The sequence below is a fragment of the Meleagris gallopavo genome, chromosome 2 (assembly GCF_000146605.3).
Source record: "Meleagris gallopavo isolate NT-WF06-2002-E0010 breed Aviagen turkey brand Nicholas breeding stock chromosome 2, Turkey_5.1, whole genome shotgun sequence".
NCBI classification, from domain to species: domain Eukaryota; kingdom Metazoa; phylum Chordata; class Aves; order Galliformes; family Phasianidae; genus Meleagris; species Meleagris gallopavo.
Window position 1 is genome coordinate 32,250,834 of NC_015012.2, and position 25,623 is coordinate 32,276,456.

The 25,623-nt window shown below is 42.0% G+C and overlaps 1 protein-coding gene across 2 annotated transcripts; it reads right to left on the bottom strand.

Moving 5' to 3' along the window:
- Nucleotides 1–603: 603 nt before the first annotated feature.
- RSPH9 (radial spoke head component 9) lies at nucleotides 604–20,016 on the bottom strand. 2 transcript variants are annotated; one of them, XM_019612779.2, is made up of 5 exons: nucleotides 19,753–20,016; nucleotides 19,462–19,579; nucleotides 18,457–18,586; nucleotides 17,760–17,906; nucleotides 604–873 (listed from the first exon to the last, which is right to left on the bottom strand). In XM_019612779.2, exons 1-5 carry the CDS (start codon nucleotides 19,977–19,979, stop codon nucleotides 713–715), a joined length of 783 nt encoding a protein of 260 aa, XP_019468324.1. In that variant the 5' UTR covers nucleotides 19,980–20,016; the 3' UTR covers nucleotides 604–712. The 2 variants fall into 2 exon arrangements, with proteins under 2 accessions (XP_019468324.1, XP_010705199.1); XM_010706897.3 differs by having other exon boundaries at nucleotides 19,417–19,579; nucleotides 19,753–20,013.
- Nucleotides 20,017–25,623: the final 5,607 nt, after the last annotated feature.

Sequence of the window (25,623 nt, forward strand, 5' to 3'; positions counted from 1 at the left end):
CTAAAATCTCTGGGCTGGCCATCTCTGTTTTATGAAGCTTTGAAACCTTCAGTCCTTCAGAAAGGAAAAGATTTTTCCTTCTCCTGTGAATGGAAGTGGATATGTTTTCTAGCCCAGGTAGCTGTGCTCAGTGAGTTCTGCTAACAGAAATGTCACTGGATAAAGCCTTGAGATGAACCTAAATGAGAAAGTTTTGCAAACAACTTGATGATGCCTACAGTTAGTTTTTTTTCTAAAGTTTTGTGAAATAAGCTGGAAAGACCACACTAATTTTTGTGAAGCCTAACACCTGAAAAACAAAACACACTCTTGTCTTCATGGTCCCTTAGAGTAAGCAACAGCTTTTTACTCTGACTACAAAGCAAAAACTCTGCTTTTGTTTGGCATTCATGGGTGACAGCAGGCATTCATTTATGTTTCTCCAGATGAGATTTTGTTTAAAGCATCATGTCTCTGTACACAATCAGATGGCCAAGGTTTGATTTCTGACCTAAGTCTTAGCCCTTCATGGAAGGATCTGTAGTGCACATTACAGGGAATTTAATCAGGAGTTGAGGATTGCATACTGTGAAATCCTAGGAAAAGAATCAAGGCGCAAAAGAATCCAGCTTACAGTGCAGAGGTTTAATGCGTTTAGTAGAATAAGCTATAAACAAAAATCTACCAAATATAAATTCTGAATATTCTTGAGTGACCATCCTAGAGAAGTGTTTCACAGCATGAAAGGCAGATCTAAGTTCTTCTCGCCAGTGCCACAGTAGATGTAGCCATATTGCTTAGTCATTGGGACATGGTAGAATGTCAGTCCAAGCCACAGCAGACTTCTCAACACCACGACAGTGCATCCCTTCTCAAGCTGGACAGTCCAGGAGCCTGTAAGAGAGCATGAGCTAATGTGTCACTGCAAATAAGAAAGACTGAATTCCTGGGGCAAGGGAGAAGGACTGCGGTGGGTTCTGCCCAACTGTTAAACAGTACACAAGGCTGCATCAATATATTGGAGTTCCTAGCACCCAAAAAGGAAAATCAGACCAAAAACCTCAATGTCCTTTCTTCTTTTGGCAGTTCTGCATTACTGGCTGCATTTATTTCCACGTGTCTGGTTTTGCACTAGCACAGTCCTACAGCCCTAACAGTAGTGTCACATGGATCACAGGAAGGATCCCCTGGAGCTCCAGATTTGTATATTTTATCTCTAGGAGAGGCTACTGCTTGGCTGCTGCTTATTGGGCAGCAGTTACTTTAGCAAGCCCTGGTACCTGTTTGGTCCAGCTACTAGCTAAATGACAATCCTGTGAATTTGCCCAGGTATGAAATTTCTTCAGACTGGTAGCATTAGTAGTGGGAAGAAGAAGGCACTTCAGGGAAGACTCGTTTCTCTAATGCAGGAACTGACAAAGGAAGAAAAGAAAGCTAAAAGCAGGATGCTTCCTACATCAGAAACTTACAGAAAACATTAATTCTCTTCACTTTTTTTTGGTTTCATCGTTGACAAGGATGTACGTAGTAGGGGCAAAGAAATTAGTCTCGGCAATAATTTTGCCTTGGCTTTGCAGAGGAAAGTGTGAAAATGCAATTTCTCCCGGATGCAAGAAGCTCTGAGCCACTGAATATTGTTTTGTGTTTGACACAACAGTCTAGGAACAATGCCAGAGTGAAGGGGGCTAGAGCACCAATTTAGATTCAGTGCTGGGTTAAGAAGCTTCCTGGAGAAGAAAATAACATCTTCAGTGCCAAATGCCTAGATGCTGCAGTATAGGGAAGAAGATTTCTGCTGAATCCCCATTTAAAAGCAGAAGCAGTAGACCCAAATTTTAAAAATAAATAAATAAATAAATAAAAGTCAGAGCTGTCTGGATACTACTGGCCTACAGTCAAGTGCTGAGCCTATATGGTGAGCTAAAAATTGCCAATTCAAGAGTAAGCAGAAAGCCCATAATGTTTTGGGTCAGTTAGAAGATACTCATTCTTGTAGATAATTCTGGGGTCTTCAGTTTATACTATGACTCACGCTTATCTTGTCATGGTTAGCTTGGAGAAGGACTTCTATGATTGCTGCCAGCTGCCAATCCTCCCTCTCCCAGTAACTTCCAACTCCTGGCCAATTGCATCTGATGGAGGGCTGAAGGGCTTAAACATCACAAGATCCTACAAGAGGTCTCCATGATATATGGTCTAGGAATCCAGGGGTTGACTGCAACTCCTGAAGCTCTGTATGTGGTCTGCCAGCAGATGCAGAAAGTACATACTGTTTGGCTTGCCTGGCAGTCAAAAAGCAGGAGCTAGCTGGGCACTCCATTTGCATGTCTTCAATCTTTTGCACATTTACAGTACGTGTAGTCTCTTACCCACTTAACAGCTAACAAAAGTTGATTTCTTGAAGGAGGAGGAACATGACCAGGGATGTTGAAAGCAAATGTATATATGATGTCTGCAGAATGATAAAGGAATAACACAATTCAAAGTCCTGTAACACCAGGTGTCATGAATTGTTCCAAGCACCTGATACCTGTCCTCTTCATATTTCTGTTCTTTTCGGAAGTTTCTTGGACAAGATTTTTTCCTGTCTTTCAGTAGAAAGTTCCACAGGTATGGTATATATGTTATATATGCACAACATAATTCCTGTGTGGTCTTTGACCTGGTATCCTTTCCAGTCTGTCTTAGTTACGTGCAGAGATGGAATCAAATGAACCACAAGTACCCCTTCACCTTCTGTGACAGTCAATGAACTTTCTGATAAACTAACTGTGTGGAAGTACAAAAAAGATACTAACAGTCTTTAAAGACTTAGGAGATTTTTGCACTGAAGAGTTTACTTCTGACTCAGTTCCTTGTTTACGCTACAGACAAACAACTGGAATCGCCATAAAGTAAAGCACTCGCTATTTAATGCAGGGCAGGATCAGTACAGGTGTATGGCATTTCTGCAAGTTACTGCAGGAAGAATTATTGTGCAGCTCCTACTTAAAACATGAATTAGTGTCTCTATAAATTGCATAAAACTAGATATAGAATCAGGAATCAGAAAAAAGCTGTGAAGTATAAAATATTCCCTAAAGGTCTTGTATTTATGAAATGACAAATCTGAGTCCTTTGAGAGATTGCAACTTGATGGTAGGAAAATGAAGCAGTTATCCATCACAGTCTTCAGAGATCTAGCATAAAAGCAAAAACCATCTAGCGTGGTTTCATACAAGACACTCCCAAGTCTCCCATGCAGCCTCTCCAGTGCCAGTCATAGGGAAACAAATTGGAATGGATCTTTGTCATAGCTGGAATAAATGCACACACTATGGTTCAGCCATTGAGATCACGCACTATGACTGACTGAGTCTTCTACAAAATCCACAGGTACCTAAGCAACTTCACTACTTGAATCATGTGGAGGTCTAGATGAAGAACACTTCCAGGACAAGGCAGATCATCCAGTGACTGAAGCCTATGACTGAAGTACTACAGCCATCTGCTGTCAAAGTAGAATCTTTCAAACAACTTCTTGAACTTTTCTTCTAAAGTTTTCAGCATTTGCTGCCAGCACTAGGCTAGACGATATTTGAAGGCGTTGGATAAGTGGAAAACAAATAGGTCTGAATGTAACTGTGACAAATAACTCTCCATGGAACACTGAACCGACTTTTCTTTCAGTGCAGGGTTTTTGCAGCTTCAGCCTGCAGAAAAGATCTGCAGCCCTCCATCTAGATACTGGTGGTTCTTGCTGCAGCTTTACGTGATGGAAGACTGTAAACTGTTGAAAGACTTTCTCTGGCTATGGAATGGAGAACTCCCATTGTCTTTGACTCTGAACCAATCATCCAAGAAGCAAGTCTGTCCAGGATAGTATTGTATATTGCCTTGCTGAATGGTGAAAGCCCCTGGGGATCATCTAGTTTGCTGATGCCTCCCAATATAATGGAAGCATCCAGCACCTTCAGTACATGTGATAGCTTATGTATATGTGTATACATGTTCATGTACACAGGTGAATGCTTTGCCCCGAACTATTTGTAGTCAAGAACAAAAAGAAATACCTGGAGCATGACAAGTGGGGAAGGTGAGAGGGAAGACAAAGATGCCAATGCTCTCAGTTCCCACATTTGGATTCAGGCTTTTTTGTTGGATAAGTTCACAGAGAAGATATAGTAAATCAAGTTCTGATTGATTAAATCCACTTATCTATGCTCAGGGGAAATATAGCACATGAATCCATGATCTCCTCAGAATGTGTATCTAGCGTCACAGAGGCTTATCAATCTCCCTGGAGTAATCAGCAATTAATTCTGCTGATCAAAGGAACTTCCTATACACCTTCAGACCTGGCAGAAATTGATAGATGTAATGGACGACAGCTTCATACGCCTTTATGCTAGATCTCTGAAGACTGTGATGGACAACTGCTTCATTTTCTATCTAGCTGCAATCTCTCAAAGGACTCAGATTCATCATTTCATAAACACAAGACCTTTAGGGAATATTTTATACTTCACAGCTTTTCTCTGATCCCTGTGAGTGTGCACAAGTCTTCCTGTGAAACGAGGATCTGAGCAAAGCAAGCAGCGTACTTGAGGGCAATCCCAACTAGACTACTAGCTAGACTACTACATACTGAAAGAATGAGAAGTAAATGCCTTGAAGCTCTAATGCCATCTGCACTCAGATCCTGTTTTCAGCCACGATGATGACCAGTCATTGAGCTAATATTTATTCTGCAGAGCCAAACAGCAGCAGCAATGCCACCTCTCACTTTTTACTAAGCAGATCGCTGGGAGATTTCTCTATTGCAGCTATCAAAGGTAATTTATTCAGTATATTTTTCCAGACTAGACTTCTACAGAGCACAAAACTCATTCAGAAACTGTGTTTGAAACACAGAGCTGGCATTGCCTTCTAAGAAGACATCACAATCAAGTTCTGGAACCTGCCTTCTTTTTTTGAACCTTTTCTCTAAATGTTAGTTGAATTGCAGTCTAGTATCTTAGTACTGATTTTTTTCCATACCGCACCATGTTAGCTGCATTCAAAGAAATAGTCTAGAAAACAAAGATAATATTTGAACTCAAAAGAGATGTGGTCGTTCTCCATGAAAGACCCAAGACAATTGCATTCTCTTCCATCACAGCTCCAATCTCATAATCAATCTTTGAACATGACGCTTTGTCAGGACTACTTTTCTTGTAGGAGTTCTAAATAATGATGTCATAAATCACTCTAAAACTCTTAATCAATAGCTAATGAACAGTATAAAATAATAGCTTAAAATGAATATTCCTTTTTCTCCTTCAAGAGAAAACTTTTGAAATACATTCAGTAGTATGGTATTAAAAAGAATCAGGGGAATTATGAAAATTATATGCTTCATTTATCTTCTTTCTTTTTTTAAGCTTCCCTGCTATAATCAGTGGTTCTTACCATTTAATGAGTAAAATCATTACATAGGTAGGTGTAGGTCTGTATTAATATAATGAAGTGGGATGCAGCGTTCAAATCCTTTCTAACACTGGCATATCATTACTCCTGTTTCAGGCAAAGTGTTTCCTAATGTGAGACCGGGAAGCTCAGAACATCAATCTCTATGGTATACCAACACATCTAGATAGAAGTTGTCAGGAATAAAATAAAAAAAATATAGAGAGAGTTTTTATTTGCATTGGGGGGAATACAACTAGAACTAATAGATTGCAAGTAAGAACTGGCTTTCCTGGAGTTAAATACTGCCTTTAAATAGCATCTGGGTGTGAGGGTGCAGCCTGTACTGGCCCTAAACTAAGCAGCAGAGTTAACTTCACTTATCATGCAAAGCCTGATGAGGTACGGGGAACTCCAAAAGGTCATTGCTCTCACACTAGAGATTTTTTCACAGCAGCACTGCTCTAGTAAGGTTTCTGTTCTTCAAAATATATTTTTTCAAAACAGCAAGTTCTTAAGCTGCACCCTGCAAACCTAAGACAGCCAAACACTGTTCTGAAACTATTGCCTGCTGCTGCTCCAGAAGGGAAGGGAGGGAGCTGCTGTGTGGGAGGAAAGAGCATGGGAAAAATATCTGCTGGAAGAAGATCTGGAGCTTCCTATTCCCCCTTCGGAGCAGGCTACAGCCTCCACCCCTCCAAACACAGGCAGGAATTCTGAGGAGTTCCTTACATCTTTCCCAAACAAGAAAGCGCTTTGAAGATCCTGATGCTCACCCAGTGTTAAACCACTGCCTTTTTTATGGCCCTTCAACAGCTGCCAGGACACCAGGGCTGAATTTCAAAAGTCAACCTCCTTCTCAGCTTCTTCTTCCTTTGCAGTCGCCAATAGAAATCCCTGTCTCATCCCCCATGTCTGTCTCAGCTACGGGCTGAATCTTTTAATTCAGAGGCAAGAGGGTGCATGAGGCATCAGCTTTTAAATAAAAGCCTTTTAAGAGGTCTGTTTGCAGAAGAACTTTCCTGCTGTAACTGGTCCACTTTCAGTATGGCCTCTCATAACATTGCTGCTTTGGAGGTGACTCAGCAGTGCCTCATTTCAGAGTAGGCTTGAGAAGAAACAGCTCTAAAAGCTAGACAGCCTGACAAGGGATTCCGCATAGTGAAAGCTCACACTGGGTTGTAAAACTGATATTATCGATTCTTCAAAGAAGGAAATGTCTCAAGGGAAAAGCAGCTACGCTGTGGCTACACTTCCCACTATACACTGCTGCGAGAGCAGGTTATAATGTGTCTTGCCACAGTCAATCTTGAGTGAGAGTGAAGTACTGAGTACTGAGTTACTGGACAAATAATAACACTTAGGAAGGGGGAACGTAACTATTTCCCTTTGCAAAAGCAGCTGCAGGTTGGTTGTGTGACCCTAGGCACTTAACTCTGACAAAGTTATATTACAACTGCAGGATTTAGCTTCTATTTCCCTCTGACTGAAAATCCTATGCTGGGAAGAGCTTCCTACCTCTAATTTGCTGTATGAAGGGAACAAAGATTAATTGCAAAGCGGAGCAGCTGTAAGGAAAGGCCACTGTCCTCTGGCTCTCAACAAGTTTCCCCGCACAGACATTTCATGCACAGCCTAACAACATAAGGACACATACAAGCACTATGTGGGGCACAAACTCCATGCCACTTACTGGCTGCAAACTAAATCTTTCATTTGCTTGACACACCACCTGCACCCCATATGTTAACACTGCTGTCAATATTTCCAGTTCCCCATGTAACTATTTAATAATAATTAAATAGAAACACAGACTGGTTGCGCATTCACAACTATTTTAAAAAGCTACCAGAGCCAGGAAAGTGGAGCTTATAAACAGTCAAATGCTGCCAGGAGGCTGCTGCATCATCCTAATGGCTGCCACATCTTTGACACACAAATATGACCATTCCCAAACCTCAAAGGAAAATGATTTTACTTCAGAGACTTTTTCTCTTCATTACCCTTCCCCACTGGGAACACCGATGCAGCACAAATGATTAAGATAGACCTAAGCCTTTTGGTTACACACGAAGTACCTCTTCCTGCTGACAAGGAGGATTCAGAGGTTGCAGCTTTGTCCCAGACTCACAATATTCAGGTGCCTTATATAGGGTGAAATTCAGGCCATACCTAGACATCTGAGAGCAGTGCTGCTTAATTCAGCTGAAGCAGCCTCTGCCCTCAAACCTTTATTTCCACCTTCATAACCCCTTCCGTCATAAAGACTGCAAAAGCATTTTATTTACTGCTCAGTGAACCAGGTCAGGGAAACAATCTGGCTGCAAAATAGTGTAGTAAAAAATAAAGTTATTTTTCCAGCTGGAATCTGGCTGCACAGCCAGCAACACTGATAGAAAAGAAGGGACAATACACACATAAATGAGAAGCAAAGGATGGGAAGCACTGAAAAAGCTAACACAGAAGCACTGCGCATCTAATTACAGCCTCCCTTTTAGTGCCGTTATTTTGTCCATTAGTTCTAAATCCATTTGATAATTAGAACAGAACTAGAATCCTTTTCTGCTACCAGCTTTTTTTTTTTTTCTTACAATTTTAATGTTTAGAAAAAGATGTAGATTTAGCATAGAAAGCATCCAGAATAGATTTGGAATGAACTGTTCACTAGAGGAAACAGGAAGACAATATACTCAATAGAATCAAAACTTCTAAGGAGCAGGAAAAACTAATTCAAATCCCTTCTGTTAGGATTCTGACAACTAAAATATAGATCAACTGTATCTCAAGTCTTCGGGAGTAAATTTAGAAATATCTCAGAGCAGCAAAGCACTCTCCTTCCACAGCACAGGTTTACGCTGGATCCCGTCACACACCATATATCTTGTTCAGCTGGTCGCTGTGGAAACGTTTTTGGAGCGTGCCAGGAGTCACGTAGCATCTACCTGGGGAGCCCCTGCATTAATCCGTCACCTTCGTGGACTTCTGTGAGCCCATTGGTTAGAAGGAAGAAAAAGGAGTCTTTTGCTCCTCCCCACTCTGAATGAAAGACGCTTCCTCTAAATCTTGCTACAGGATTTCAGGCTCAATACAGCTTCTTTGGGGCTTTTGTCACCAAACAAATGTGATGTCTTTGAAAGAAAGATTAACAGTTTGATGAAAGGATGCAATGGACAGCTTTGTTCTAGCCATCTTCCCCTAGAGCTTTCGGTCACTGTCACTTTCTTACCCAAAGGAGAATATCTGTCTGACTCTCAGAGGAGATTATGACCACCTTGTAAGATCTTGCCTCTCCTGATAACAAAGCACTGGCCACTTTGAGAAGGTGATAATGATGAACAGGGGCTGGATTAGGGGCAAAGAACCTCACATTGATCTCTGAATTCTGAGAGAACACAAAGCACTAAATGCTGGGATTCAGAATCCACTGAATGCGTAGAGCACATCCAATTCACTGTCCTGAAGGAGAGGCAAAGCTACAAACCCTGTCAGTCCCCAAGCTGTACTTCTTACCTCATCATCAAGTTAGCATGTCTAGTTAAAAGGATTCTGGATGAAGAACAGATGGCACAGATAATGAACAGTGGATGTTTTCACACTAGGCTAGATACGAATTCTGGCCCAAATTACCTGAAGAGTTTCTGAGAAGACTGTCCACAGCACAGGATATTTGTGTTAATATTAGAGCTAATTCTGAACACTAAAGATGGCCAAGCATCTTTTAGTACCTATAGTAGCTTAGAAACACATGCACGCTACAAGTGCTGTACATATACCTAAAGATCAACCGTCCCTCATCCTTTTCCATCAACACACAGCTACACACCTCTTCAGCATGCAGAATTTTAATCCATGTGATATTTGTTTATAGCAAAGCCAGACAATGTCTATTGACTCTCTTCCTGCAGAAGTTCTTGCAGCCAAAGGAGCAGCAAACAGAAGAGGAAAGCCATATGCAATGCTGTCACCAATGCCAGTCAGTGCAGAGGTAGGAACTGCCATTCCTTATGTGGAGCCCCTTCAGAAATAGATCACTCCTAGCAAAAGCTGACCTGCTTAGGGCTCATTCTGACATCCAGTGACAAATGGACGATCCTAGGATTCCCCCTTCATGTAATTTTTCATCATTATCTAGAAAAAAATGGTTTAGTTCAAGGCTGACTGGTGCAGTGATCAAAATACAGCTACTGGTTCAGAGGCTTTAGCAGCCTTTTTCTCCATCAGTTCAGTAAGAAGTTCATCTCCTTTTCACATCCAGGGAACCAAGAACTGAAATAGAAACAGGGTGGGCAATGTTTTGTTTTACTGACGAGGAACAGACTTAAAATGCAATCCCTGGAAAGTTGCTATAAAGACCGTGCTTCTGTCCTCATTATTTCACCACAGCAGTCAGGAGAGTGAAAGACTTCACCACAGCAGAGTTGATGGTCAGCCCTGATCCAGTATAAACTCACTCAAGGTCTCTGACTAAACAAGACCCCTGCGGTGATATAGACCTAAGACCCAAAAGTAGTGAATGTGCTGCTTTATTACCAGTAGACATAAATCCAAAAGAAAACAGACTGCTTTCCAGAAATCAAAGCAGATCATTGACAGCCAATCTAAAGATATAATAGTAGCTGGCTCTGGAATCCTGCTGTGCTGCCACATGAGAGGTTTCAGATTGATACTGAACTCCTGAGCTGGTAAGCACCCCACCTTTAGGGAGGGACAGTGTCTTGTGTTGCTCCCAGGTAACTTTCCTGGGTCACTGTGGGAGTGGTTTTAGTAACCACTGAAGGCTTCCCAGATCATACATTACTAGCAGAAATGATCAATGTCTACTTTTGGATGAAGCAAGAAACATGCTTATGTGTTTACACACGTCCACTGCACACCTCTGGTCACTGACGATACTCAGAATGCTTTTTTTTTTTGGAAGAGACAGGATCTCTTCTTCATACACAGTTCAGTATGTTTTTACACCACACACAATCTGGAAGCTCAGGCTTTACCCTCTCCTCATTCTGATCCTCTTCTTGGCGCTTTTCTTTCTCATTTTACTTTCCCGTGGTTTCCTTTCCGGCTCAACACTGACAATGCTGGCACCATAGTGCACCCTGCTGGAGCATAACATCTACAGCTACCCTAGAATTATTTCTAGGGATGGCTGAGTTCAGCTTTAACAGAGAAATACAGGTACCGGACAAAATAAAAACCATGATTTAATTAATAACTCACTAAACCAGCTATTCAGTTCCACTCCTACATCTGAAAATCACCAGCAGTTCTGATCCACACTCATCTATTATACTCCGTCTGTACCACTGTGTTATAAAGCTTGTTTGTCAACACCGTTTATATCAGGTAACTCCAAGCAATACCATCGCCCAGTTTTACAGATTCACTGAGCCTAAGGATCGCATCTCCGAAACGGGTACGAGGATAGCTGGGAGCCACACTTAGTATTTTGGTTTACATTTTGGCTACCTCATTTTTTGCTTGCTAACGTGCAGCACAGTCTTCTCATTCACTATGGGTCTGTTCCTTTGGATTTCAGTGAGACAGTTTGAAAAGCCTTGTCCCCGTGTGGCTCTTGGCAGGCTAAGAAGTAAAGTGCTCTTGCTCTCGGCTTTCACAGAGCTGGGGAGGTGCTGCTTATTGTTAAGCAATGAAAGGGGAGGGCTCAGGTCACATCTGTGAAATGTTAGCGGAGAAGGGAGGCTGGGTGAAAGTAGGTGGCCAGCACAGCGCAGCACTTTGCTGGATTTTGCAAGGCCACTGGGGAGATAGGCAGCCATTTGTCTTAGAGCCCTGATAACAGGCCGATTTGCTCTCTGCTGGCTAGCTGGGGTTGTAAATACCTCTGCAGACACAAACTCTTCGAATGGCTGGAGACAGAGGCTGATAGGGGATTAATCGCCTGAGGGGGACGGTCCAAAAGGGAGTTAATTAGCTCTGTTAATGCATGGAGATAAAGCAGGTTCATGTCTCCTGGACCTCTTTTGCCCAGCATCTGGGCTTTTTGGGACAGCCAAAATGAAGCTACCAAAATGGCCGTTAAGAGTGGTCAAAAGAAACTCTCCCTCACTTAAAAACACAACCTCTCTATCTTCAAGGGCCCATTATGCCCTATCAGTTTTGCTAAACCGATAAAGAGTGTGCTAATGAAGCTCAGAGGACAGAAGGTTAGTGTTCTAACCCAGGCTACTGTTAAGGAAGTTTACAGAAAGGCTAGTGCCCAAAGTATTCAGTCAAGGAAATAGTCACAAATCACTTTGTCTGTAATGCTTTACGAGGAACACTCCAAAAACAGCACACTTTTGGGTGAAGAAATTAAATATTTTTTCTAGGCAATTCTCCCCCTCCTCTAGCTGAATCTTGAAACACGGAGCAGATATGGCTTGCTATGATCCATTTTGCCATTATACACCTGTTTAGAACAGTGCTATAAAACCTCTTCCTGCAATGGAGTCAGCAACTACATCTGAGGAAGTCTCAGCTCCTCGGTTCACCCTCCATGATGGACAGTGATAAATGGGGAATCTCCTCAATATTCTTTAAGTGCACATAGTTCAGGAAGCAAAGCCAGATGTATTGAGAGTCCCGTGCTTAGAGTCACTGTCTCAAGAACCTCTCTGTCACACTTGTGTCACTGACACTGGCATTGAAAAAGCCAAACACGGTTCTCCATAGCTGTCATCATGTTTACAGCTAGGCATGCCAGGAAATCATCTGTTTTGGAAACTTACGTACCACTGGCCATCAAATTGAACTCAGTTATCACATCTGGGGCCACTAACTTATATTTTCATTTAGCTAGGATACACGCTGCTAGCAGGTAACCATTTCACTGGTTAGATTTCTACCAAATTTTTCCTTTCAATTATTTTTTTTTCTTGGCTATAATTTCCATCTGCTGGTTCCTGTTATGGTTTTCTCTGCTGTACTAAATAGAATTCAGTACCCAATACTTAAAATCCTTTGAGTATTTATGCAGTGTAGCACAGTCATTCTCATGTTCTTTTCTGTGAGATAAACAGATTGAATTGTTTATGTCTCTCACCAGCCCTTGAATCATTCTGTGGCTCTTTTCTGCAGCCTCTCCAGTTTTGCAATGTGCAATAATACAGTCCTGATCCCACAGTAATCTAGCAAAAGTAAAGTCACCTCCCAGTTCCTATTTGCTACACCCTTGTTTATACATCTGCAGATCATATTAGCCTTTTAGGTCTCAACATCAGACTGGGAGCTCATGTTTAGCAGGTTGTGCCTGGATTTCTCCTCAAAGCCACAGCTTCTCAAATACAATTCTCAAAGTCTGACTTGCACTTCCTGTTCCTGGATATATGATTTTGTAGTTAGCTACATCAAAATATACTTCAGTGTAGTAAGCCAGGTTTGCCAGGTCATTGTAACTGTCCCACCTTTGTCATTACTCATCTCTCCACCAGTCCCACATTTCCAGCCCATACGCTGAAGAATATCAGTACTGACACTGGTCCCAACTGAAGCCCCTTCTGTTCTCTGCCAGGAACACGCCCATTCAGTGATTTCTGAATCACAACTACAAATCAAAAGCAGTTTAGGGAGCATGTGTGCAGTGCTGGAATTAATTAAAGGTTAGCATCGTAATTATGCCAGAAGCATGCTGAGATAATACATTCAGGAGTAACTCATTTGGCTCTGCCATTTTCCTTTTTTTGGCCCACAGTAAAGGTTAGCTAATTATTTTCTCCCCTAGCAAATAGTCAGAAAAGTGTCTGAAATGGTATTTTATTGTCTTCATTTGATACAAGTCCATATTTTTGTTTCAATCTAAATACAAACAAACTCACACACACACACACACACAAAACTGTTGAGCATTTCTGCTCTTCCACATTCTTATCAGCCATTTTACCATCACCATATAATGAAAGATACCAGTACTGTTATTGTGCTTTCTTTCCTCTCAATATACTTGAAAAATTCCTTCCTACAGTTTTCAAACTCGACAGCCATGGATTACTCCAGGTTATTCTTCTGGTTTCCTCTGTCATTTTCTACTCATCATAAATTCCACTTATATAAATCATTAATTGTTCCCAACTTTCTGCATTTCCTTTTATACTGTTTTTCAATTCTAATTCTTCTTTTTACATCACCAGTTTCCAATGAACCTGGTAGGCCTTCTGCCAAAAGTTGCTATTTCTTGACTGGAAGTCATGACTTTCTAATAAACTCTTCTCGTAGAAAGTCTATTTCAACTTATGTTTTTGTATCTACATTTTTTTTCTCCCCTTTTTCTCTCCTCTGACATAGGTCCCTTCTGCATCAGCGCTTAACAGTGCCCTGTTGGTCTTCCTTATTTCCATTTCAAACTGTTCTGTGTTGGTAATCTGTCACAAACCTTCACAGTCAACTTATTTTTTTTCCTGAAGAGTAGTTTGAAAGTGTCTGAGAACTCAATTCTCTGTCCCCTATTTTACTTCCTCCCCAGCTTTCCATTCAATGGCTTTATCCCATCCTCTTCCTACCTCCATACAGAATGTATGAGGTAGTACCTGAGCTAGTACCATGATCACATTAAAATCATCCTTCCTCTTTCACTTTCCCCACCATGCCAGTGCGTGACAATTGACTATTGTTTCATTGCTACACATTAGGTCAAGTGAAAATGCTGTAGGCATGCTAAAAATTATTGCTGTTTGCTTTGCTATTATATTAGCTACAAGCATATGTAAAACTGCCATAAGTCTAGTTCCTGAAATGCTATTGCCCAGGGTGCTGAACTCCCTGCAATAGAAAAGACCATGCTGGCAATCTGCCAGCAGCTCAAAGGCTACATCCAATTGTGCATAAATTTAAGCAAATTCTCTGCTTAGACTAGAGCAAACAAGCTTATCTTTAATGCAGACATATGGCTAGCAAAACCTACAGATCCCGGCATGCAACATTTTGGCCAGCTGGCCATTTGGATCAGAATGAAGAATTGCATGATCTGATACTGCGATGACAGAAGATCAGTATCACATTCCCTCCATGTTCAAAAATCCTGAGTCAGGCCACTCGAATTCATGATTTTTGCTTAGAGAACAGGAAATCTTAAAGGGGGAAGCAGACTGAATTTGCTTTTAAGACAGTAGTGTTCACATTCTCCCACTTTTTTCCCCACTTATATATATATATAATTATTTAATTATTTTTTAAAATAAAACTAAGTCACACAGTCACTTGCCTGAGGGAGCTGGGATACCATGAAAACCAGACAGACTCACAGTATGATCAGGAGAGGACCAGCAACATATTCTGAACTCTTAAAGTACACTGATAACCACGTAGATAGACAGACAGAATCTGGAACCTGCAATCACCAGCGATATTACCATTAAAGATAAGGGTGGCGGACAGTTTTGTTATAAAACTCCAGTTGTTGCAGTCTTGCACTAAACTCTTTGCTTTTATCATTGCATCCTTTATTCAATCTGGGTTTAACTTCCTTTCTTCCCACCTCTCAGCTGTCATATAAAATCTTCTCTCTGCCTCCAACTTTCCATTCTGTAAGACACCTCTGCTCTCCAATAATGACATGCCATACATTTTATGACAGTTACCTCCTTGACATCTGTCACAGATGCTCAGTCTCCAATTAATAAAGAAAACTGTTCCAACAGAGTTGTTACTTTTAGACAGGGAAAATCAGCCTTTCATCCCTCAGTCCTGTTCTTTTGGTGTTTTAAGAGACTACTGGAATTCTAGCAAATAAAGGTTGGGAACACCACCAAGATGTCACTCACCAACTAGTCTACTTTTTAGATATATACGCTGAGGGCAAAAACAATTCTGGTTTCAGGTCACAGTCTATTCTGGATGCGATATATTTGGGAACTCCTGCTTTGATTCTGATAACAACTGTTCAAGAAATGAATCCCACCAAAAAAGGCAGGAAAAACCTTCAGGTCAAAATGTGGGGATTTGCCAGAGCTGCAAACAACATGTCAAGAAATAGAAAAAGCATTGTCTGCTCTAAGCCAGGACTAATATGCACTGGCAGAGTTGGAAGAAAGTGATCCAAGAACCAAAGTTCAAAAGGCTTGCATTGCAACCAAGAATGAGAGACCTTGGCAGAGCTGTGCTGATAAAAATCAGTGCAAAGCTTGTGACTGTCCCATGTTCTTTTTCTTTTCCATTACATTTTTGCAAGCAACCAATACTTCAGGCAACCTGAACGGTTGTTAAAAAGGTGGGTTAATCTTTCGTTAACGTCAGAGCTCCTATCTGCATATGACAGAGTGCAATTAGAGAAGCTATATGCTTTGCTGATCCTGTAATCAGTTTTTATTTCCTTAGTCTGACAAGCTCATCCCATCAATTCCCAGGTTCAATCTAAAAAGAGCAGGACAATACAGCCAGAGCTGCAGAGGCACCATGATGAATCTCCTACTCTTCCATTAAGAAGCACTCAGCTAAATTTGAGCTCAGGTAGTCTTTCACAGGTAACCTTTTTTGAGGAGACTGAGAACCACATTAACAGTGACAGCCTCCCAGGAAGAGGGCAAAGGTTCATGCTTATACAAACCTCAGGAGTAAAACCAAGAAGACAAACATGACAATGACATGGCTGAGCCTTACTTTCCATCTGCTACTGGGAAGATAAAGCTACAAGTCAGATTTGATTTAAAGACTTCCACGAAACCACCCTTTCCATGTCTTCATGACATGCCAGTTGCCTTGTCCTTTTAACTAGATGGGAAACTGCAGTATGAGATCTCTGATCTTTAGAAGCTGCCATTCTTCATCACAGCTGAAGTTAAACCCAGCTCTCTGATGCAAATTAGCCTTCTGGATCTTAACCCTCAATGCCCATTTTCCAGTGGACAGAAAGCACTACAGATTCATCTACTGCTGCAGTGGCCTTGTGCCTGCAAATCTCACAAAAGTAAGGAGTTCCCCTATCACAAATCCCAGGAAAAAAAAGAGGGGAAAATGTAAATAGTAGCAGCGCCTGAACTACTATATGAAACTGCAGTTAAGATTTTCTTAGTAAGTATCTAATAGCTAACTCCACTTGCAGTGTTCTTTTTTGAGTCTAAAAGGGGCAACTCAGTGAGCCAGTATATATGTAAAACATACAGTATCTCAGGATCACACCTCCAAAAAATGACACTCAGCAAGGACGTTACCAGTAAGTTGGACAGTTCTCATTTCAACACTGTTTATAGTCTGAACAGTCAAAAAATGTTCAGAATTCAGGCTGGAGCTCACTAGTTTCATTCTCCATTCTTTTTTTGGAGAAGGAAAGATTGGACAAATATATGTATATATTGTATATTATGTATATATTGCCACTCCTTACAGCCAATTCAGTCTGGCACAGGACAGTTATTATCCTATTCTGCTGCTCTGGGATAGAAATAAAATAGCAAACAATGTCTGACTGTGACTCAAACCTTTTTTCTAGACAGAGGATGTAGAAGTACTTGTCCCAACCCAAAAAGGCATCACATCAGCAAAAAGCAGTTAGAAACAAATAACAAGTCACTCCCAGTTTACAGACGTTCAGCAGTTCTGGAGAATTACTTGTACTTAAAAATGTAGTACAATAATAAAGAATGTAACTGCAGACCACATGGGATATATGAAGACTTACTCTCACTCTGAATGAGAAACTAGGTCCTATTCATTGCTCCAGAAGCAAAACAGTAACAGAAATCCAAACTGGTAACATTTCTTTGGAGAAATATCCCACCGGAGGAATGTCTGAATGAGGTTTTCAGCATATTTATATTTAACAGCTGTCCAGAAGAGTAGAGATGTGATGTGAACTATGCACATCTTTCTTTTTCCTTCTAAACTCTGTAATCCTGCTAGAGGACAGATTATTCCCTAGTACAGCATTTCTAACAGTTTATCAAAATAAACTTTCAATCCAGTCTCTCAAGGATATAAACTTAGTGTTAATGAAAGCCCACTTAAGTAAAGAAGAGCAATATTGGGTGGGACAGGAGGTGTGAAATACTTCACACCATGTGAATTCCCTGTCAGAGGTGGAGCTATCTCTGCCCATAGAGATACCTCTGTCACAGGCTTTACTGAAGCCAGGAGGTAACATAGGGCTAAACCAAGAGCAGGGAAGTTCTGGTCAAGAAGACCTTTAGTGAGGATGTGACAGCCCTGGTACTCTTACTATTTCAGGTGTTTATAATTGCCTGAAAAAGGAACTAAGTACAATATTTAGGAAAGATAAAGTTCCTTTACAGATTACAGGAGCTTCCTCTAAGCATACCAACTGTACTGTAACTCACACCTCGTCTCCATCGTATTTCTCAGACTATGCAGACAACCTTCCCTTTCATTGTATCTCCTGATACAATGAAAAAATAAAAAGTCTTTACCTTGTGGGACATCATGTTCCAGAGAGTCCAGAAAGTCAGTGGATGGGTCCAGGTCAGCCTTTTCCAGCAGGGTTTTATTCTTCAAGTTAACAGGCTCAGTAAAATGGAAATACGAACTTAATTTTTTTGCCTCCATCAAGGAAAGACCTGCAAACAGCCATTCCTCACCATTAATACAGCGTGCGGGGCTGAAGTACATTGCATCACAGACTGTCATGATGTTTCTCTAATGTCTGCAGCACAGGACAGTCATAGGCTTTCTCCAGTTGACTCCCTAGTGCATTGCAAACCATGTTAATTGTGGTCTCAGATAAGTAATGGGCTCTGAGTCATGACCAACTCTGTGCCTATCTGTTACATCCCATTATGCAGATGGAGAATTCAGCGCAGGTATAATTGCTAAGCACCCACATAAACTATACACGGACAAATGGAAGTACAGGTTTATTGACTCAGATTCTACTCCCATCTTCCAGTTGAACTGCACACCTGAACATTAATGATTTTCTTCACAGCTCTAAGGGATGAATCACAATTGCAGGGGTAGCATTGGTCTGTCTCTTCCCTATTCATCTTACCCAAGGAAAAAATAAAGCTGAAATCAAAACATCAGCTAGATACAGAGAGAAATTGATCTTCTTCTACAGCCCTTATGATCAAAGTACAGTTGATCCTGATACAGACAATGAGAATTTACCTCCAAAGCTTCTGTTTTCACGCACAGACCCAAGAGGAGTCTTCATAAGTGCACGTCGGGGGATGATACCAACTGCTCTGTCTATCTGTTCTATCGTAGCTACAAGGCGGTTCTCCTCCTTGATTGTGAGCTTTAAAAAAAAAAAAAAAGGCAAATTTTAAAGGCAGGGCTTTCCTTGATGATGTTTCTGAAATTAAAGTTGATGTGACAATATAACCAAAACAGATTCAGCTTGGAGCCCAACAGCACCACAAGGATGATCACAATCAGACATTATTTTCATAAGATATGACAAGATATCTTGCTAGCTAGGAACAGTCTAGACTCACCAGAAAATTAACTGTCCCTCCCTTCATTCATCCATTCCTCCCTCTCAAATAAACTACTTGAGTAGCTTATTTATTATACTTAGTATGAATGGGTACCTGCAGTTCCTGTATAACGCTTTCAGGATCTGTACCAATTGCACATAATAAAGCATAAAGCATAAAGGAGAAATAGTATTTCTCAGACTCATCTAAAGGAATAACTGAAGGAAGAGTTCAATCAAGAATCTGTTGCAATGATAGAAGACAGGAAACTGTATGTTCCACCTGATGTGAACAGGGAGATTGTTGAGGGTATGTATCTTGTAAGGAACATTCTGAGAACTAAGAACAAGCCTCAGAAACAGCCTCTCTAAACAGATGTCAAATAGGAGCTACAGAGCCCCACAGATCCTCATTTTCCTAAGTTTTAGGGTAGCAGTCAGTGTCCAGCTGAAAGCACACAGGATCTGAGGAAAGAGCTGCCCCTCAGTGGGAGATTTTGTCAGCTGGACACAAATGCCAATTATCAAATGAGTGGAATCAGGCCGTTTCTGTCACCCACCAGCCATTCATGACAAATGAGGAGCAGTCTGTTTGGTGCAAAGGGTACAACTGCAGCAAAGAGAGCTGGGAAGCGTTTTGCTGTATTTACCTCCTTACCATCATCCAGGAAATTTTCGTCATCTTCTGTGTTTACCTCGGCATACTCGTACTCAAAAGACGGATCCCCCTGGAAGCGGCCCTTCAGCAGCTCGGCCTGTTCCACCATCTCCTCGGTCGCCGGCGGCAGGAGGCTCCACTCCGCGCAGTTCAAGCTGTCAGCCACGGACCCGTGAGATACGGACCGCAGCCCTCGGAGCACGGCCAGGCTCCCCAACCCCAGCCCCCTTATTCCGAGCCTCCTCGTCCCCCGCGCCGCCATCCCGCCTCCCGGGGCCTCGCAGACCTCCCCGTTCCCCGCGCTCCCCTCCGAGCACCTGCAGAGCACCTGTAGAGGCGGCTGCGAGGCGCAGCGAGGTCGGGGCCCAGCCCCTGCGCGATGTAGTAGGTGCCGCGCACGCCCTGGATGCAGCCCCAGAACCAGACCCTCTCGAAGCGGTAGTCGCGCTGCAGGAGCAGCAGAGAGGCCCCCAGCGCCGCCCGCTTCTCCAGGCTCAGCCCCGTGTCCCCGCTGGCCGCCAGCTGCAGCGCGGCGGGCAGCGCGGCCGCCTCCATTGCCAACGCGTCGCCGTTGCCGGGCGACCGTCGTTCGGGCGGGACTTCCGCTGGCGGTGAACGTCAATCAAAGACGAAGCCTGAGCTACTGCAGGGCCCGCCTCCCCGCTGCCATGGAAACGGCGTGGCGGGCGCGGGTGCAAAATGGCGGCGGATACTGGGAAACCTTAGTGAGCAGGCCGCGACCGGAGAGAAAGTGGGGTCTAGGAGACTGGCCTGGTCTTGGCAAGAAGGCAGGCGTGGCTACGGTGCCAGTCCCGGCTGTGCCAGTCCCGTGTAACCATAACCGTGTTCACAACCTGGGGATCCTGACAAGCAGCGCATTAAGAATGCAGGCAGGGGTGGGCAGGATTGCTTTAGTGGTGTGTCGTTCCTCCATTTCGAGAGGCCAGAACACAAAGGTACATCAGAAAACTGGAGGATGTTTTAGTTGCATTGCACCTTAGCTAGGATACCACCATACCCTCAGTACTTTTGGGAACATTAGCAGAAAATATATCTGCATCTCACTACATAGCATCATTTTTACTGACCTCCTTATTGAGCTCATGTACATCTGTAAGTCAATGGCTTATTCTCTCATTTATAGATGACAGTGCTCGTATCGCTGTGTGGGGGCCTCTTTTGCTGAATCACACCCAGACAGACATTCAAGAAATAGCTCCTGCCATGCAAATCGTGCAGACCAGCTTAATACAAACTGCAGTAAATAAATAATGAGATCATGCAGCAGCTTAGACAAATAAAATTTGTTTGATGTCTTAAGAAAGTTTAAAATTTTATATGCACATTATATAAATACATGTATAGACACAAATATTTAAATCCATTGTCACATCGTAAATTCTTGGATTTGTTTTTCATTCATTTCCTGCTCACATCTAAGGAAAGCACAGCTCTTGGGACTGCTTTCTGGAACAGTTGTCACCTGCTTGTCTGTCAAGTGCGATGTTTAATGACCTACCAGCATGCAATCCGACCCATTTGTTTTACTTAGGTCTCAGAAAAAGCAACTTGCATTCCTGAAGGTTAACCACCTCTCTTTAACGTGAATCATGCAGAGCATGCAGGAGTGACCACAAACTTTTTGTCCATGCTGTCGCCTACCACCATGCCTTAGCCTGATTTTCCCTATGGGAACAGACATTTTCAATCATTTAATCACAAATGTCTCTAGAACCATTTGTTACACTAATATTTTTTATATGGCTGGCTGGCTGGCCAGTAACCACTACAACTGCAAGCCAAACTCATTTCATACATGTCAGAGAGGCAAACTGAGACCATAATGAATTTCTGCCCTGTCAACCACAACTGGATTCAAACCAGATGCTAGTAGCTGAGAGGCTCTTTAGCTTGTTATGGACCTTCTAAGCCACCCAGTCTCCAGTCTTGGCCTGTCCTGACTGAAGATTATCAAAAAGGAAATCTTTAGCTTAAGGAAATTCTTCCTGGTTCAGTAAAGTCTGGCAGGTAACTGTATTCTCCCTTGCTTTGTCTTGACCCCAATTACTAAACACTGATAAGCATCGGGAAGTAAGTGGTTGTATTATTTAACAAATGAAAGGTCAAAAGCGCTGCTATTCAGCAAGGTCAGAGGTTACCATCACTGTTATTAAACAGTTTGAAAGCAGTTCTCCCATCAGTTGCCATCCCAGGTTCAAACAAGCAGCTCAACAGTCTGGCAGCCAGGAGGGAAGAAAATAGGTACCAGGCATCATTCAGCTTGGCTCAGGTCAGGCAGCTTTTCACTGATAACCTCCTTCGTTGAGGGAAGGTGCTGTGCTCCAGTGGTGCACAGCAGTCTTCCATTGGAGCACTGAGCTCTCCTGCTGTTGAGCAGACCAGGCATCTATGTACTCAAGTGCTGCTTCAGCTCCTCCCTGCTCTACTCCAAAGCACAGCTCTTCGGCTATAGCTGGCATCCTTTTGGATGAGAAATCAAACTCGGGTTCCCTTGATTCTGATGGAGCTGGAAATACGCAGGGAGATTATTCCTCTCAGCTGTGTTGAATCTAAAATCTCTTTTTCCTCCCATTTACCTCAAAACTTAGGCTGTCTTGGGCTTCAGAAACCTTGTGGTTTTGAGTTGTTCCTTTGCGTGTAAATCACTGCTGTATAAGGCAAATTGATTAGTAAAAGACAGCAAACAAGAAAACAAAGTATCGAGTCTTTCTCAGGAAGGAAGGCATAAGAGATGACTGACTAAAGGAAAGGAGATTTTGGATGACAAACAGTTGGAGAAGCTTCAAGAGCTGCGAAGTGAAACCTTGAGCTATGCTGAGCACAAAATATGGCACTGGAGATAGGCAACAGTTTAACAGCAGTAGAAGGCACCAGGGGTATCCCTACTTTTTTCTAACACTGGTTCTTCCCCGTTTTTGAGATTGTACTAAATATGGCAAGTCTCTGGGAATACTCTGAGTGGAAACTGTTCAAAGAAAATAGATGTAGGTCTTTTGGTTTGTCAAAGACCAATGCCATTTTCTCCATTAATGAGACTTGGAGCTCTCCGCTCAGTCCACTTGGAGAGGAAGGAGTGAAGGCTGCAGCTCAACCACATCTGGAATCGCTGCAGAAGCATCCTCAGTAAAAAGTTAACAATAAATTGGGCTAGTAGGTCAGGATGGGAACAGCTGCATGGAGATAAAGAGGAAATCTATGGGATGAATGTGACAAGCTTTCCCTAGAGATTCTCTTTGGCGTAATCCTGGACAGGCAATACACCCCCCAAAAATGGTTATCCTGCTGTAGTCAGGTTGAGATGGAAATGAGAGACAACAGCTTTGTTGTATTTGTGACATGAAGTTTTCTGTGTCTACCAGGTTCACTTCTCTAGTAAGCATCTATCTTCTTGACTGCTCTGGCACATGGTACAGGTAAAGTGTTTCCAGGGTAAAAGCACCAATGTGCTAATTACCTCATCTTGTCTGGACATCACATAAGTAGGTATGATTCTTCCAGATAACATTAACTGGACACACACAGCTTTTGTTGTATTTTCTAGGTACCCCGTGAGGTGCAGCTCTTTTACCTTGTCCTACTATGCTGCCAGTCAAACTACATAAGTCTGAGAAGGAAAATGCTGTTGAGGAACCTTGGATATAGAAAAATATCACAGTGAGAATCTGGTATGGAACTGTAGGTCCTGATTGTGGTTGGGTTTCAGGAGAATTTAATGCATTTTTGAAATATCCACATTTCAAGCTACCCTTCGTCCTACTATCCTGGTATAAGGAGTTAATACATTCACAAGAGCTAACATATGATTTTTTTTTAGATATCCTAAGCAAAGATAAACCTTGTATGAACAACTACCAAATAGTTTTTGTGGTTCCTAGGTTGCAGTTTGCTGTTCTGGTCTTTACAAGTTCAGTTTTTAGGACTGACACTCATCTCCTCACCACAAGCTGCAGTTGCTACAGTGAAGATAGTGGCAGGGACCTTAACAATTTAGACTTTGGAGTCAGGACCAAGACTATATATTCCAGAGAGAAGGGAATCAGCAGCCATCAGCAAGCACAGTCTTGATATAACCAAGTTTAATCAACCTGTCTTCGGAATAAAGGTCAACAAGTGTGCAGCTTGCAGGTGGCTCCAGACAAAACCTCTCCAATAGTTTAGCACAGAGACAACAAAGACCTGGGTGATTGTGAAAAAAATAAACAAGCATTTGGCAAGCTGACAATGAGAAGAACGCTTCTGGCCTACTGTCTGAGAACTTGGGTCAGAGTAAGGAATTGAATCTGGCTGGACTCTGGGATCAGAAAAATTTACTAGGCAGATTTCATTAACTGAAGTTTTCAGAAAACAAGCTTCTAGTAAGCTTTGCTTTTATTTAGGCAGTGCTTTTTTCCAGTTGGAGATGTATGTATTTCGCCCTGTGTCTGATAGTAAGAGGCCAGTGACCTTTCTTCTTGTCACTATCTATAGCGCTATTTCCAATGCTTTTTTTTTTCCTTTTCCCTCAGGAAAGGCCTTTCCAATCCAAAATTTCTACTCAGTCTCAGGCACCTGCTTAGAACTATTAAGCTTTAAAAATGCACAGGAGCTAGGGAGCAGCTCAGATGGGGTTGGTGGCTTCAGATTGTTGTCTCCAGCTTGAATCTAGAGTTCCCTCCTGGAGAGGTGTTTGCATTCCTGTCTCTGGGGCACTGACTCTTGTCAGTATAGCTCAGCCATCCCCTCAGTAAGTCTTCTGCATTTGTGTGGATTCGCTCTTTCCACCTGCTGCTGAGTAACTCGGAACAACCCAGCTGCATTGTGCTGACACTTTTGTGTGGTTTCTTTTCCCAGGAATAGAGTGTAGCCAGGTAAATTATCTCTGAAAGGGGAAGGAAAAGAGGGTTCCTGCTCAGCATCTGCTGCAGTCTGATCTCCTGCTGTCTTCCCCTCCATGTGCAGCATGTAGGCATCCATCCAACTGAGCCTAAGGGGGGGGTTCTTTCTTTTTACTGCAGTACTGAAAAAAATGTTCTTTTTGTTCACAAGAAAATGTTACTCCTCTGAAATTTCCAACTGTTCTTTCCTGCCTGTGTTCACTTCTGGGCAGCGACAGAAGAAATCTGAGATGACCCAGGAGAGAGAACAGCAGAGGCTTCTGCCTAAATTGTTTGAACAGCTAATGCCTTTTCCAAATACTAGCACCTGGGAATCCTTTAATGACTTGAATAGTGTTTTAGGTAGACTAAATATCTCCTTTCAGAAACAAAAACCGATTATTATTATTTATTTATCTGTCTTATTTCTTACAAGCAGATAGAAAGTAACCCTTTCCTGTGTTATGTTTCTGCTCCCATTTTGGATGTCATGAGGCCGAATGTGTTCTCATTTCCTCTGACTTAGTAAGTGTATTAGTGCAGATAATGCAGATTTACATCACACTTTCAAAGAGCAGAATTTGTCCCTATTCATTTAGTAAAAACTTAAATACACGTTGCCCATTCAGAAGTGAATTATATGTGAAAATTTTCAAATGTTACGTGGATGTTTGCTTCCAACATAGCTACTGGAAAGTGAAGTAAGTGTGCTTAGCTGGGAGGAGAAGGTTTATCATTGACAGAAGTTATAGACCACTCTGTAAAATGTATTTTATCCTCTCTGCTGGGAAATTGTTTTAACTGACAGAACATTTATTGACATTTCTATATTGACAGAGTTCTGATAAAAGATTTTTTCTCTCATCTGATTAGACTCCTACTTGCTCTAAAGAGAGAATGCAGGCTGTATTTTTATTGGGAAAGAAGGAAGACTAAATCAGTTTTATTAATAATATGATCTAGTGTCATAATCCTTTGAAATTTATTTCCCACCTCTCTCCTTCTTTCCTTGACCTTTTTATCATTATCTGGATCATTCCCAAAACCCGATTAAGCCTACAAATATGTAATTCATAGGCTCGAGTCACATACTTGTGCTTGCAAAATCAATCTCTTTTCCAGTTCTCTGACCTTTAAAGAAATGATAAAATTTATAGGAAAAAAAAAATCAAACAAGCAAATTTAAAGGTCTTCTTTTATGTGAGCCACTTACACCTGTAAACTTCAAGAATGGGGAGTTACTCTGGATTTGTCTGCACATAGCAGAATTAATCATTCCTCCAGCCACATTTATGATCTTTAGTTTGCACTGAATTACAAATAAT